Below are 15,351 nucleotides of genomic sequence, written 5' to 3'. Positions count from 1 at the left end.
TTCTGTATATAATTAAGAAACGTAATTTATTTGATAAGAACATAACACACTACATAGTTCAAACAAAATAAAGCACACAATACACACTACTATAGTAATTATAAGAAACTAATCTTCGGCCTCCCATATGGGAGTTTCGTTAGGTTCATTCGGACCATTAATGCTTATTCCTCCAGTTGTGATTCTCGGGAAATCATCTATGTTATTGTTGGCGAAATTTATTTCTACCATTTTCTCTTTTGATTTTTGTGAAGATTGGTATAGCTTAATAAGATGATCCGGGGCATGACAATTACGTGTCCAGTGCCCATCCATGTCGTACCTATATCAAACATTTTCAGTTTTTCCTCCTCGTGGTGCCTTTCTTTTACTCTGTGATTCAGATTGCCACTTCCGGTGACCAGAGTTGTTATATGGACGAAAATGCCCGTGACTCCGACCTCGTCCACGGTACCGCCCTTGGCCCCGTCCACCTCTATACCCTTTTCCACGTACATTCTGCTGGAATGACATGTTATTTATTTCAGGTAATGGGGCAGATCCTGTTGGACGGGATTGATGATTCTTAATCACCAATTCATGATTCTTTTCAGCAACGAGAAGAGTTGATAGAAGATCCTCGAACTTAGTAAATTTGCGCTCCCTGTACATCTCTGCTAAGTTGATATTGTCGGGGTGAAAAGTTGATAGTGTTTTATCGATTTTTCTTTTTTTCGTATCTTTCTCACCACACATAATAAACCTAGAACTTATTTTGAACAAAGCAGAGCTATATGTTCGGACACTCTTAAAATCCTGAAGTCTTAAATTAGCCCAATCATTTTCAGTTGCAGGTATATAAACTAGTTTCTGGTGATCGAACCTATCCTTTAGATTTTCCCATAAAATAAAGGGATCCTCGACTTCTAAGTACTCAGATTTTAAATCTTCATGCATGTGGTGTCGGAGAAAAATTATAGAGGTAAAGTTTTCTTCGGCTGTGGATTTATTTTCTGCCTTTATTGTATTGCTTAATTTCTTTGAACCCAAGTGCAACTTTATATCTTGTACCCATGATAAATAATTATCGCCAGAAATGTCAAAGGCAATGAACGACAAGCTTGTAATATTTGTCATACTAAATCTAAATTAATATAAAAATTATTAAATTTTAATTCATCAATGTAAATATTACATAAAATCCTAGTTAATCGAGTGCGTTAACAAGTACGCAATAATCAATGTATATATCATTATTATCATTGATATTATAAACAAATCTATATATAAAATGACAAATGAATTTTCACCCGCCATACGGACGTCTGCGTATGCAGGTTATCTCCGACCAATAATAAATTAAAGTGGACAATCCTGCATAAGTTAGTTAGGGGCAAAAAAAATTATTATCCGATAAGTATGCAATTTATAAATTAAGGTTCCCACTATACTTCGGTATTACCCAAAATTAAATGGTACCGTAAAATAATTTTAATAGGCGGTGCTCCGACCATATATATTTAAATTATTAGTAGAGGGTGTAATCACGTCTACTCCGCTTATATATATTTGAATTATATGTAGAGGGTGTAACCACGTCTACTCATATATATGTATATTTAAATTAAAATTATACATTCTCAATTTCGGCAGAGCTTCGTGCTGATAACGTGTTGTAATATACTAGTTTTAATAATATTAGAAGGGGCTACTAAATGCTGATAACGTGTTGTAATATACTAGCTTTAATAATATTAGAAGGGGATACTAAATCTAAGAGGAAAAGAATGAATCGGAGGGAGATAGAAAGCATGAATTAGGATGCTTGGTGCAAATTTTACATTCACCAAAGCCATGTATTTATAGTCAAGGTGAAGAACAAAAGCAATCAATGTATTATCAAAATTTTTACTCTTAAAATTTAGCTCTACTGTTACAATATTTGACCACATGGCAAATCAATTCACAACAATGCATACATTATTCCTCTCCAAAAAATGTGTTAATTTGATGACTATTTCGTGGCTTCTTCGACCATAATGTCCCCCTGGCCTCATTATTTTATTCCATTCTATTCCTTCCCTAAAAATTATACGGATAACTTAAATTATTGAAATCAAAATGTTAGGGATTAATTAATTTTTGGTCATAGTCGATTTTAGATAAATAAACGAATTTAAGTAGAAAGTGATGTTAATAGAATACCGTACTAACTTTTTATAAAATTAGTCGAGCAAATGACACACAGACCTCTTTATTAAAAAAAGTTACACGCTCTGCTATGCGAATTCAAGAAAACAATGTCTCCAAATTCTGAGTAAAAAACAAAACAAACATAGCGCGTTGATATTAATGTGGGTTTTCTAATTTGTACCCAAGCGCACACAATAAGTACTAATTTGATGCATTTTGATTAGTCCTCTAATCATAAATATTGATAGATTCTCATACATTTACAACAATTTCATCAATAAAAATGTACAAAATTCATGAGAATTAATGCTTATTGTGTGATTTTAGACATACATTAGAAAGACCGATATTAATATATTATTTGTGCCCTGTTGATTTTGAAAATATACAATTTTCTTTAACCGAAACAAAACATGCCCATGACCTGAACTCCCCTCCACCACAACATCAGAAAAAACTCCCCCCTCCATCCCATTCCCCTAATTATTTACTTTCTCTGTCCCTCCAGGATGTATATATATGGGGACGGAAACTCATGACATATTTTTTTTAAATATAATTTTTAATTTTTTTTTAGTTAGTTTTTTTGAATAAAATTTGATATTTAAAATTTAATTTTGAAAAAGAAAATTTTAAAAATAAATTATGAAAATATATTTTATATTTAATTTAAAATACATGTTAAACACTGAAAAAACTATATAAAAATAAATGGGACGTACGGAGTATGAAACATTTTCTTAGTCTATCGCGCATAAAACCACTTATTTGGTAAAAAAAAATTATCATTTTAAAGATGACTTGTAAATTAAACCTCTTTAAAGTAATAGGGTCGGGATCAATAATTTTTTTTATTTTAACGAATTTATTACTTTATCAGAAATAAAAATAAATTGTGTCCATTATGTAGGTATCTGAAAAAATATTATTGTAACAAGATAATTACTTTATCGATTATTAATTTATTGAGGTTTAACTGTAATTTGAAACGTTTCAATATAATATTTTGATTACATTAGGAGTATGTGATATAGAAATCTAAATAAAGTCAAATAGGAGTAGGAAGTATATGATATAGAAATCTAAATGAAGTCAAATAGGAGCAGAAAGTATATAATATAGATAATTTGAATTTTCAATGTATTATTAATTTGAATTAAAACAATTCATGGTGTCTAATATATTTTTGTTAAATAACTATTATATATATAAGTGAAAACTAAGAAATATAATTAAAAACTACTTAATACATATAACGTAAATTATAACGAGATAATAGATCACTGTTGAGTAAATTTAAACCGAAATCGGTCCAAAATTGGATCGATATACCACTCTTAGAGATGGCCTTACGGTAGCGTGTTATAACTTATAATTGTCGTTAGAATGAGACCGATTCTCCATAATTCATGTGCTTCCTGATATGCTCTGTGTATACTATAGATTTCTTAGTACTTGATGGGGCATCATTAGTTTAATTGACTATATTTTATGCGCGGCCCGTTCATCTGAAAACTGCTGCAACGCATGTAACTGCACTGATAAAGTATACCAAGTACTCTCGCACATTTTTCCTCTACCAATATCATTACAAAGGTTTTCTATTTATTTGTTTGAATTAGCTCGTTTAGACTTTTGATCCGTGTTATAAGTAATCGGTCAAAAATTATTTCATAAGAAATAGGTCATAATTAGTTTAATTCGAGTCCTCAAGTTCATCTCGAGAGTTTGATTTTCTTAATTTTTATTATTTTATTTCAAAAATTAATTCAAAATAAATAAAAAAATGTGAATGTAATTTGAATAAAATAAGTTAATATTTCACTCGTCTGACTCATTTCTTTACATATTTTTTTCTCAATCTTGTCATGTATTTTAAAGTTATTATAAAATATAGTTTCATAATTTATTTTTAATTTTTTTAATACAAAAATTTGAGCATTACATCTTTATTTAAAAGAAAAAATTAAAAAATTAATTAAATAACTACATTTAATAAAAAATTTAAAGTACGTGTCGACTTCCGTCCGACCGTCCCCCATTATAAATTGGGTGGAGCAAAAGGAGTATATATCTCCCTTCTAATATATATCTTTAAACTAAAATTTGAATGAAATTAGTTGAATATATGAGAGAGATTAATTAAAAATAATTATACACAATTGATAATTGAGCATTTATTCCAAGTACTCTCTCAGTTCTTAGTATCAATTTTTCACGAACAAAATTCTCGTTCATTATCAACTCGATTCCCAATCAAACTAACCTCTAATTAGTATTCTAAAAATTTTTCAAACTCCGACGAGTATCCGGGTGACTACTTGAAAATCAGAGATTAGCTAATTTAAATTTAAGCGAGTATCTGACCGAATATTCGGAGGCTAAAAACGACTACTCAGATAATCGACCGAATACTCGAATTTTAAATACATAAATAAGTAGATTCAATTTTCTAATTTGATAACCTTGTCCCCGAATGGAGTTTAAAAAAAAAATAAATATCGGTATAAACTCAATTGAGACTCTATTTACATTTTGCTGGTTAGTTACAAAAAGTCAAAATTGTAAGGATTTTGTATAATTGTTTTTACCAGAAACAAAAGCAGAAACTAAGGATATGTACAATAGCGATCAATTACTTGAAAATAAGCAAAACATGCTCGTTTATCATGATTAAGCAAACCTCACTGGTCAAGAAAATACAAAAAAGTACAAACTCTTAGAAATGTCACAAATCCACCGTAATCATAACATAAATCCATTTCACTCGATTATATTTTGGAAGCATGCACTTTCTTACTCCACATAAAGATAAATTCAACCGTTACACCTTATCTCTCTCAAACAACATTATTAAACTCTAAAGACATAGATACATCATACATGCATTCATATTAATGTACTATGAAGTAGTATAATGTTTTGCTACCCTCCCTACATGTCTACATAAACCATAGGGTTCAAGTATAAAGAACAGAGTTGTAAAGTTTATCTACATCCTCCTATGTCCTCTATACATTGATATAATACAAGCATAATTTATAGAGGAGAGAGAGGGAGAGATTCAGAGAGAGAGAGGTCTGCAGAGAGAGAGAAGACTGCAAGTTCGAATTATTCTTCTTCTGTGTATGCTTGCTTTTTAATCCCTAGTGCTTCTTTTGGACTCTATGCCCCCCTGCCTGCTCCTTGTTTCAAGACTCCACATTTTTATTATTTTATATTTTATTATACTATTATTATGTATTTTCCCAAGGTTGTGCTAGCATTGCAGAACTCAAAAGCATCAATGGAGTGAAGAGAGAGAGAGAACACAACACAACATTACATACAAAAATACTGTATGTATAATTAGGACTTGGTAGTTGGTAATGCTAGCTACTCATTGCAAAAGAAAAGTAAAAGGTGCAACAAGAGGAAGGGCCTTGATAAGGCATTTACATGTGATTAAAGAGCACTTGCATGCTTCCTATAAAGCTTCATCATTATCATCATTTGCATCAATTTATCTTCATATTATACACACACATTTCTCTGTATCTAATCTGAATCTCCCAAAAGAAACCATCTTTTTATCCTCCACTACAAACCCTTCTCCATTTTCATCATTAAAAGCCCAACTCAAATCTTGTTTTTTCAAGATTCAAGAATCAACTTCATTTCCAGCTCTAAACTTTCTTTTCTCCATTGTGGTGAGTTTAAGTCATCTGGGTCATTTTGTTTTTGTGTGTGTTTGTGTGTTTTTTTTGCCTTAGTATGGTGAACTACAGTCTACAGTGTATGTTCTTACTTGGTTCACTTGTCAAGTCTGTGAGATTTCTAAGGTGAAAAAACTAGTTGGTCTTGTCAACATTTCTACTATTTCATTAGATTTTATTTCTAACATATGTAGCTAGCTTATCTACCTCTACATGTATGCGTGTTATGTAAAAGTATAGCTATTCCTACCTATGCACATTGGTCTCTTTTTCCCCTATGTAATGTTTGTGTATCAGTGTATGTTTTGATTTGTGTAGATATTGTTCCTCTTCTGATCCTTGGTTACTGGGTTTGTACAGAAGAATAAGGGGTTTATTGGGGTAATGCCTAGTTTTGTCTCTACATACCTGTTTTTTCTCTATCAATATTTGCTTTTTTTACCCCCCAAAAATATTTTTTTGGGTGGTTTGAAACTTGAAACTATGCTTTTTCTTACCAATAACATGTTCATAACCTCCCCGTGTAGTGATATATCGGTTGCATCATTTACGGGACATTGAGAGTTTGAAACTATGTTTTTCTTGGTTCGAGATTAATAAATTTGAAAAATAGCAATAATGATGAACAACAGTAAAAATATGGGGTATTTCTTTAATGATTCTTATGTCCTCATTTCATAGTCTCGCACTATTATTAGAATTTTTGTATAAAAAATAAGTGAAAATATTCAGGTTCTGCTTGTTGAAATTTAGTTGTTGTAACAAATGGGAAGGACTGGGATCTGTGCCTTCTAAAAGAATATAAATGCTGTTAGGTTAAAATTTTGAATGTACTCTATGTTATTTACCTTGCGTGTGAATATATGTATGTAATCATCAAACTTTCCATAAAATGATGTCTTTATGCCATTATTTTTAATTTAGGTACTGGCGCTGACATAATTTCTGATCTTTTCCAGGTATTTTCAGTACTCAACTGCCATAAATCTGTTGGAGTGTAATGAGTAAAAACTAGATAATTCAAGATTTTGAATGCTCAACTTGGTGAAAGATCTTTTCTACTACACTGCTTTGAATCACCTGTAAATTTTAGTGGAGAGGTTATCTTAACATATATCAGTATGCCTATTAGACAACTCAAAGAAGGCTCAGAGCAACACTTTGTGATCAAACCTCATTTGCAGAACTCCATGAATTCAGTTCCTAAGCAACTTAAGAGTGCTCAGAATGGTAAGGTCTTGGCGGGGCAAGAAACTCAGAATGTGAAACCTCAGAATCAGTCTTCACCCCCATCGAAAAGTCGAGGAAGGAGAAGAGGAAGAGGAGGCCGGAAATCTGATCAAGGTGATGCCTTAATGCGTCCGAGCACGCGGCCGTGCACTGCTGAGTATACAGTGGCTCCTCCTGTCACAGCGCGGTGCAGTACAGCTGTTGAAGTTGATAGTAACAATGGAGGCAAATTGTGTGAAATAGTACAGGCTTTTCCTACTTCCAGCAAGTCGTTGAGTTTTGCTCAAAGACCGGGTTATGGACAGATTGGGACAAAATGTGTTGTCAAGGCAAACCATTTTCTTGCAGAGTTGCCGGAGAAGGAATTAAATCACTATGATGTAAGATTTTTATTTCTCTGTTGTATTTTTTGTAAGTTAGAACTCTCCTTAGTTAAAATTATAGAATTCAATGCCCTTCGCTTCTATGTGTCTACAATTCAAGGCCATTGGATAAGATTCAGTTGAGTAATTTTTCCACCACATCATGAGAGTTGGTCATCAATAATGGTATTATAGGCATACAGCCACTTTAACCAAGAGGTCTCGTGTGTGAGCTTCAGAGCCTCAAACGTTCTCAATATTTTAATTTGGACATAATTTGAATATTACCCCCCCCCCCAAATGGGCTCCAAGTGAATAATCTCGAATAATGGGGGCTTTGGTTGTTGTGCATATTGCAGATTAAAATGAATGGCCTTCTGATTTCTCCTTGTCCTTTCCTCTGGAATCATTAATGGAGATTTAATGTGGTCTTTAATTTTGTTCTTTTTGCCGTGTCCCTAGTCTGTGACATTCTTACCTTATTGTCCTAAATATTGCAGGTTGCTATAATGCCTGAGGTGTCATCGCGAAATGTTAACAGAGCCATAATGGCAGAGCTGGTAAAACTGTATAAAGAATCTGACTTGGGGATGAGGCTCCCTGCTTATGATGGCAGGAAGAGTCTGTACACTGCTGGTGAGCTTCCATTTGCATGGAAGGAGTTCAATATTAAGCTCACTGCTGAAGATGATGGAGCCAATGGTCCCAAGTAAGAGTTATTGTGTTTTTACTCTCATGTGATTTTTACTTTGACATAATTTTTGTTGTCAAATTATTTATAACTAATTTTACAATGACATGAGCTTGTGTTGTGATGAAACTTTATTAGCAAGATACAAACATTTATAGTTACAATATTTAAGTTCTATAAACCTCAGAAGCGGCAGTCAAATAGTACAAGTAACAGGACCATAAAAGATTCTGTCTCAACTTGTTCTACATGTCATAACTTGGTTTTGGTGATAGACATCATATTTACAAAACCAAAGCTCTCCAAATCTTAGAGAAAGCTGGACTGGGTTAAAGTATGTCAGATGTGGTATGGTCGAAACATTGATCATTACTTTCCGAAATAAGGAACATGTAAATTACCGTTCTTACTGTACTTCTTAAATTTTGGTGATCATCTCTGTTTTCCTTTTTATTTAAATTCCATTTATATGCTTTAGAAGAGTGAGGGAGTACAAAGTGGTAATTAGACTGTACTTCTCAAGTTTTAATGATCATCTCTGTTTTCCTTTTTTTAAAGTCCATATATATATATATATGTTTCAGAAGAGTGAGGGAGTACAAAGTGGTTATTAAATTTGTTGCGAGGGCAAATTTGCATCATCTGGGACAATTTTTGGCTGGAAAGCATGTAGGTGCTCCGCAAGAAGCTATCCAAATACTTGATATTGTACTGAGAGAACTTTCTAATAAGAGGTAGAAAGTTTGACCCTAGTTTCTACTAATTAATTGTTAACATAAAAGCTTGTCTTCTCATTTGTCTAATAATGCATCTATAAAAGGTACTGCCCTGTGGGAAGATCTTTCTTTTCACCTGACATTAGGAAACCCCAACGGCTTGGCGAGGGATTAGAGTCGTGGTGTGGGTTCTATCAAAGTTTAAGGCCTACCCAGATGGGCTTGTCCCTAAATATTGGTATGAACTTAAAACATGTAAAGCTTTCGGTTTTTTTATTTATTTATAACATTTTGAAGATCTCCTTATCCATATGTTCTATTCATTAGATATGGCATCGGCTGCATTTATTGAGCCTCTTCCTGTAATAGAGTTTGTTGCCCAGCTTCTTGGCAAAGATGTAGTGTCGAGAACATTGTCAGATTCTGATCGCGTAAAGGTTAGTGCTTTTATGTTTTTGATGTTCTCAATGGTTTTTTAATGTTTGGTACTCAAGCTATTCATACTATTTTTGGTATTTTCCAGATAAAAAAGGCCTTGAGAGGCGTGAAAGTTGAAGTGACGCATAGGGGTAATGTACGAAGAAAGTATCGGGTTTCAGGATTAACATCTCAACCCACTAGAGAGCTAGTGTAAGATTTTTTCTCATAACCTTCTTATTTTATAAATCTCACCTGAAGTTGATGCATGGTTAAACTCCAGTGAAAATGGTTCCGGTAATAAGTTCCCTTTTCCAATGGAGAGGAAATCTTCTTTACCTTCCTCAGCTCAACTTAACTCAAGTCTGTGACATGTTTCTTTTTTTAATGCTTGACTTTGCGAAGTTGATCCACTCTACTTTCTGTTATATAAAATTTAAATTTTATTTGCTCTGTGTTTATTTGAAGTATATAACATCACTTTTTTGTATGTGCAGCTTTCCTGTTGATGACAACTCAAATATGAAGTCAGTAGTTGAATACTTTCAAGAGATGTATGACTTCACGATTCAGCATACTCATCTTCCTTGTCTTCAAGTAGGAAACCAGAGAAAAGCAAATTATTTGCCATTGGAGGTTGAAATAGTTATAGAACAAAGTTTATTAGTGCCGGATAAAATTATTTGCATTCTCCGCATCGTAATTCTCTGTGCTAACAATGGAGAGCTTTCAGGCTTGCAAAATTGTTGAAGGTCAAAGATACACAAAAAGGTTGAATGACAAGCAAATTACCGCTCTTCTAAAAGTAACATGCCAAAGACCAAGAGATCGAGAGAATGATATTCTGCAGGTAACATAATGTTGTAAACTTTATGGATTTAATGTTTAAGTTGGATGCTTTTTACAGCCTCTTCTCCTCTTCTGTGTTCCTACTTATAAACAATTTTCGTAATAATCTCCCTGTCTTTTAATCTTTACAATTGTTATTTTAGGTTGCATAAATCATCACTGTATATCTGTACCTATTTTAAAGATATCACAGCAATGATATGAGATCTCACCTCTATTTTGTCTAAGAAGACTCTTTGAGCAGTTTTTATCTACCTTGTTCTTATAGCATCAATGTTTTATGAGGAAGAAGACATCCATTGAGATAGTAGTTGACTGATTCTTGTTCTTTAATTACAGACGGTAAAACACAATGCTTATGATCAAGATCTGTATGCAAAGGAATTTGGCATGAGAATCAGTGAAAAGCTTGCTTCTGTGGAGGCTCGAGTTCTCCCAGCTCCATGGGTAATGAGTTCCCTCCAATTTTTTTTTTCAATATTGTCACAAATGATCGGTTTATTCACTCTCTGATTGAATTATATTATCAGCTAAAATATCATGAAAATGGCAAGGAGAAGGATTGTTTGCCACAAGTTGGTCAGTGGAATATGATGAACAAGGTATTCCCATTTTTATAGAGAAAGGCAGAACAAATCATTTTTTCTTGTGTCCACTATAACATTCAATCATGGTAATAGTTCAGCAGTACTTTATTTTTGTGGAGTTGAACCCGATACTCTGTTGGTCAGTATGCAAACTGGACGAGCTTTTTATACTTCCTATTTAAAAGTCAATTTTTTTAGAAATTTGTTTAAATGTTCCTTTTCTTAAGCAACAGTGGTCTTAGTTCATTAGGGTTTTGTGTTTGTTAGTATTTTCATTGTCATTTTTTCTTTAATGGTAAAAGTAATTATAATTAAACTGATATTAAATAAGTATGTTGGAGATTGGCATTAAACCAACAATTTTTGGACTTTCTGATAAATTTTTGGCCCACTGCGTATCTCACAGAAAATGATCAATGGTATGACTGTTAGTCGTTGGGCATGCATCAACTTCTCAAGGAGCGTGCAAGAAAATGTTGCTCGTGGGTTCTGTAGTGAACTGGCTCGTATGTGCCAGGTATCTGGAATGGTAGGTTGCTAGTTTTCTCCTTTTATGCATTATCTAATAATATTCATAATTTCCTCGTCTGTTGTTAACATGTTTTTTGAACTTTTATCTACAGGAATTCAACCCTGAACCAGTTATACCAATCTATACAGCCTGGCCTGATGATGTAGAGAAAGCTTTGAAACATGTTTACCATGCTAGTGTGAGCAAATTAAAGGGAAAAGACTTGGAGCTTCTCTTAGCCATTCTTCCGGACAACAATGGTTCATTATACGGTATGTTATTTAAATATGTACTGTTCTGTTTATATGTGAAAGTGAAATCGTTGTTGAACTTACATTGTAACATCTTTTCTTCTGTTCTAGGAGATCTTATATTATCTGTTAATGTGTTCTAGGAGATCTGAAAAGAATATGCGAAACTGATCTGGGTTTAATTTCTCAATGTTGTCTGACAAAGTATGTCTTCAAGATTAGCAAGCAATACTTGGCAAATGTTTCGCTGAAGATTAATGTTAAGGTACTATAATTCATCTAGTAGGCTTGGTATTATATTCTTTGTTACATGAACCTTATATATTAGCATGTGTTTATAGTGACAAAACTAATTATATGTTCAATCTTTCGGATGCATCTGTATATAGTGGTGATATGGGGTCATCAGTTAATGTTGAACTTCAATTAATGGGCCTAAGAACTATACTATTTTGGTGCAGATGGGCGGTAGAAATACTGTTCTTATGGATGCAATTAGCTGCAGAATACCTCTGGTTAGTGACATACCAACAATTATATTTGGAGCAGACGTGACCCACCCAGAGAATGGAGAAGATTCAAGCCCCTCAATAGCTGCTGTAATTTCTAGAGCATTGCTTTTATATGTAACAATTTAAAGGGCCATCAGGAGCTACTTTGCTGAGATGCGTTTTAACTGCAGGTAGTGGCTTCCCAGGATTGGCCTGAAGTCACAAAATATGCAGGTTTGGTTTGTGCTCAAGCTCATAGACAAGAACTTATACAGGATTTGTACAAAACATGGCAAGATCCTGCACGGGGTACAGTTAGTGGCGGCATGATCCGGTATTTTTATATTTTCTTTCATTTGACCTGATTTTGTTTTTCTTTTCCTCTTCTACTTTTGAGTGGGGCATCGTATGTGATGTAACTATCTCCTTGTGCAGTGATCTTTTGATTTCCTTCAGGAAGGCAACTGGGCAGAAGCCTTTACGTATTATTTTTTACAGGTTTATTTTTGTATTGTTTATATGTTTCTCTTGCATGTCAGTTCATGTCATAAACTAGTTTGTTCTGCTCCTCTGCATCCTCCATCAACTATATCTATCAACTGTTGTTTCCCAATGCTTAATTTCTGCACTAATTCACCCTTGTCAAGGCACAGCTACCAGTATTTAATTAGGCCAATTTCTACTTTCCTCCTCATCTTTATCCCCAGCCATCCTTTTTTTTAATAAACCACTAGTACCACTAGTGACACTGATTTTATCTTTCCATCTTTGTTTTAGGATAGCAAATGCAGTGATATTTTAAGGAGTCACAATAACTTTATGTTATAATTATGGTCAAAAGATGAAATATATTTACTCCAACATGCTGTATTCTTCTAATTTGGGTGACCAAACAAAAAACGTTGTCATATGTTACTTGTCTTGACGGGGTTGCAAGATGTAGAAATGCTAAAATCTTAGACAGAGGTTTGTAATTTTTATATAGTGTCTCATAGATGGTTTAATATACAATAAAGCTTGGGAAAGAACGAGTGACATTCCATCTATTAACTAGTGCATCGTCTTTCAGAGAACTCATTTGTTGTTTGGCTAGTTGTACTACAAATCTACAATATGGGTAGATACGTACTTTCCACTAATTAATGCTCTAATGAGATGTAAACTAAGAAGCATTGATTTGGATAATTATTGTTTTAAACCTCTCTGTAGTAGTTAAAATGCTTAAGAGCTAACAGTAATATATTTTACTGTTGCAAACTATATACATACTCCTGCATTAACAGTTTCACCTTTGTTTAAATATTTCAGGGATGGTGTGAGCGAAGGCCAATTTTATCAAGTCCTACTTTATGAGTTAGATGCAATACGGAAGGTTTGTGATCTTATTTGGTTTTCGTTCTCGTACATGTAAAAGAATTAAACAATAACCTTTGAAATAGGTTACTAATTCGCAAATCCTGTGTAGGCCTGTGCGTCTTTAGAACCCAATTACCAACCCCCGGTGACTTTCATTGTGGTGCAAAAACGGCATCACACAAGGTTATTTGCTAACAACCACAGGGATCGAAGCAGCACCGACAAAAGTGGAAACATTTTGCCAGGTATAATGATACAAATGTCAAAATCAGCAAATTTTTTTAAACATGTAAATGTCCAAACCTGGTTTGCAGCATACTTGATCATTACTTATAGGATGGCGTTAATTGCATTTTCAGGAACCGTAGTTGATACCAAGATTTGTCATCCAACAGAGTTTGATTTTTATCTATGCAGCCATGCTGGTATTCAGGTGAAAATCCCAAGTCTTATGTCAGAGATTTTTTGGTTTCACAAATGTCGAACTAACTGGTTAGATAATTTTGCAACAAGCTCTGCTGTGACTAGCTCATTTTATTCTCTGGCTTGTTAAAATTTCACAATTTATTCATGATTATGACAGGGTACAAGTCGGCCAGCACATTACCATGTTCTTTGGGATGAAAACAATTTTACAGCAGATGGAATTCAGTCGTTAACAAACAACCTCTGCTACACATATGCGAGGTGCACAAGATCGGTTTCTGTTGGTAAGCTGCTACTCATCATGTATATTGGTTGTTTTTGTTTGTCAATGGTGCACGCAATATCCCCCTTCTCAGCCTGGAGATTTTTCTCTGTATAATCCTTACCTCAGACCAGAAATCAACTAGTATATAATTTCAAAGAGAATAAAGTTGCTGAGATTACCTCAGGGAACTTTCCCGAGGTAATATTTAAAAATCCAATACATAGATGACACATGGCATATGTAGGGTTAAGAGTATATGTGCTAAGGAAATGGAATAATTAGAAATTATGTAATAAGGAAAGTGAATAATGTTTTGATTTGATGTGCATGCATATCTCAGGAACTTTATTCTCAATTTCGAATTGGAATACCAAGTCTTTCATGAGAGTGCCTCAAATTGTCAAGCCTTATTCCCTGGATTGTCTTAGTTCTCACATACCCAAAGCGTTATATTGGGGTCTTAATGAACATACTTAAAGTGCTAGAAAATTTAAGGTGTTGAAATGACTGAACTTTGACATGCCTCTTTCTTTGATCAAACTATTTTTTTGATAGTTGTTTATAGTTTATACCAGGTTAGCCAAAGTTCCAACCACTGGACCCAAGTTATGTCATAAAAAAGTAATATAAATATTTCAGCTCTTCTAAAAAGTGTGGATATATTTAGCAAAAAAAAAAGAAAAAAAAGTGTGGATATAACCTGCTAATCATTAAATTACTTTTAATCGTGCAGTTCCTCCTGCGTATTATGCGCATTTAGCTGCATTTAGAGCCAGATTTTATTTAGAGCCTGAACTCCAGGAGAATGGATGTGGTGCTGGTCAAGGTATGAAGAATACTCGAGGCGTTGGTGAGTCGGGGGTGCGTCCATTACCGGCCCTGAAGGAGAACGTGAAAAGAGTAATGTTCTACTGTTAGTAACTTAGTATATTTAGTAATGTGGGAAAGCAGAAAGAGCTTTCCACATGTATATGCTTGCATGTATACAGTTTTAGATGTCAGGTGGTTTACAAGCCAAAGAAGTAGCAGATGATGTGATGTTTGTAATATAATTAATATAATTTCAACGGTTACTATTGTAGATTATATACAGTTTCCTTAGCTATGGAAAAGTAATTCAAACAATAATCAAGTTATGATTACATATTGACATCTAATAAATGTTTTAAAAATGATAAAATTATAGTTGGCGTGGATCTTGGTGGTATTAGCAATATTTTTTAAAAAAAAGTTTAAATAAGTACTATTCAAACCATCTCCATTCTCGATTGTTCCCACCCATTTCAGTATTCACTTAGAATTTGCTCTCAGAGTTTTTAGAATGAAAAGAAG

At 33.6% G+C, this 15,351-nt stretch overlaps 2 protein-coding genes across 4 annotated transcripts; one reads left to right on the top strand and one right to left on the bottom strand.

The window, feature by feature from the left end:
* Positions 1-327: 327 nt before the first annotated feature.
* On the bottom strand, positions 328-1,116 carry LOC141661116 (uncharacterized). The gene has a single exon (XM_074468099.1). The coding sequence runs from the start codon at positions 1,114-1,116 to the stop codon at positions 328-330; it is 789 nt and encodes a 262-aa protein (XP_074324200.1).
* A 4,311-nt stretch (positions 1,117-5,427) lies between these two features.
* On the top strand, positions 5,428-15,105 carry LOC141659267 (protein argonaute 10-like). Of its 3 annotated transcripts, none has more exons than XR_012549682.1 (22): positions 5,428-5,861; positions 6,827-7,477; positions 7,960-8,168; positions 8,735-8,884; positions 8,971-9,104; positions 9,194-9,303; positions 9,390-9,496; positions 9,781-9,919; positions 10,017-10,133; positions 10,472-10,579; positions 10,663-10,734; positions 11,126-11,248; positions 11,343-11,502; positions 11,625-11,746; positions 11,943-12,080; positions 12,164-12,306; positions 12,408-12,470; positions 13,281-13,344; positions 13,438-13,573; positions 13,688-13,820; positions 13,912-14,038; positions 14,753-14,891. XR_012549682.1 is itself a non-coding variant. In XM_074466063.1 (22 exons), exons 2-22 carry the CDS (start codon positions 6,989-6,991, stop codon positions 14,935-14,937), a joined length of 2,970 nt encoding a protein of 989 aa, XP_074322164.1. In that variant the 5' UTR covers positions 5,436-5,861; positions 6,827-6,988; the 3' UTR covers positions 14,938-15,105. The 3 variants fall into 3 exon arrangements, 2 of the variants coding, with proteins under 2 accessions (XP_074322164.1, XP_074322165.1); XM_074466063.1 differs by having other exon boundaries at positions 5,436-5,861; positions 13,688-13,761; positions 14,753-15,105; XM_074466064.1 differs by lacking the exon at positions 5,428-5,861 and adding an exon at positions 5,890-5,993 and having other exon boundaries at positions 13,688-13,761; positions 14,753-15,105.
* Positions 15,106-15,351: the final 246 nt, after the last annotated feature.

Source organism: Apium graveolens, chromosome 5, assembly GCF_009905375.1.
Source record: "Apium graveolens cultivar Ventura chromosome 5, ASM990537v1, whole genome shotgun sequence".
Taxonomy (NCBI): Eukaryota; Viridiplantae; Streptophyta; class Magnoliopsida; order Apiales; family Apiaceae; genus Apium; species Apium graveolens.
Note: the sequence above shows the minus strand (reverse complement) of the source record. Positions and strands in the feature narration are given on the sequence as shown.

Coding starts and splice junctions, on each gene's coding strand:
- LOC141661116 (XM_074468099.1), bottom strand. CDS start 1,116: ATGACAAATATTACAAGCTTGTCGTTCATTGCCTTTGACATTTCTGGC.
- LOC141659267 (XM_074466063.1), top strand. CDS start 6,989: ATGCCTATTAGACAACTCAAAGAAGGCTCAGAGCAACACTTTGTGATC. Junction 9,105..9,193: donor GGGCTTGTCCCTAAATATTG/GTATGAACTTAA, acceptor TCTATTCATTAG/ATATGGCATCGGCTGCATTT. Junction 10,580..10,662: donor GAGTTCTCCCAGCTCCATGG/GTAATGAGTTCC, acceptor TTATATTATCAG/CTAAAATATCATGAAAATGG.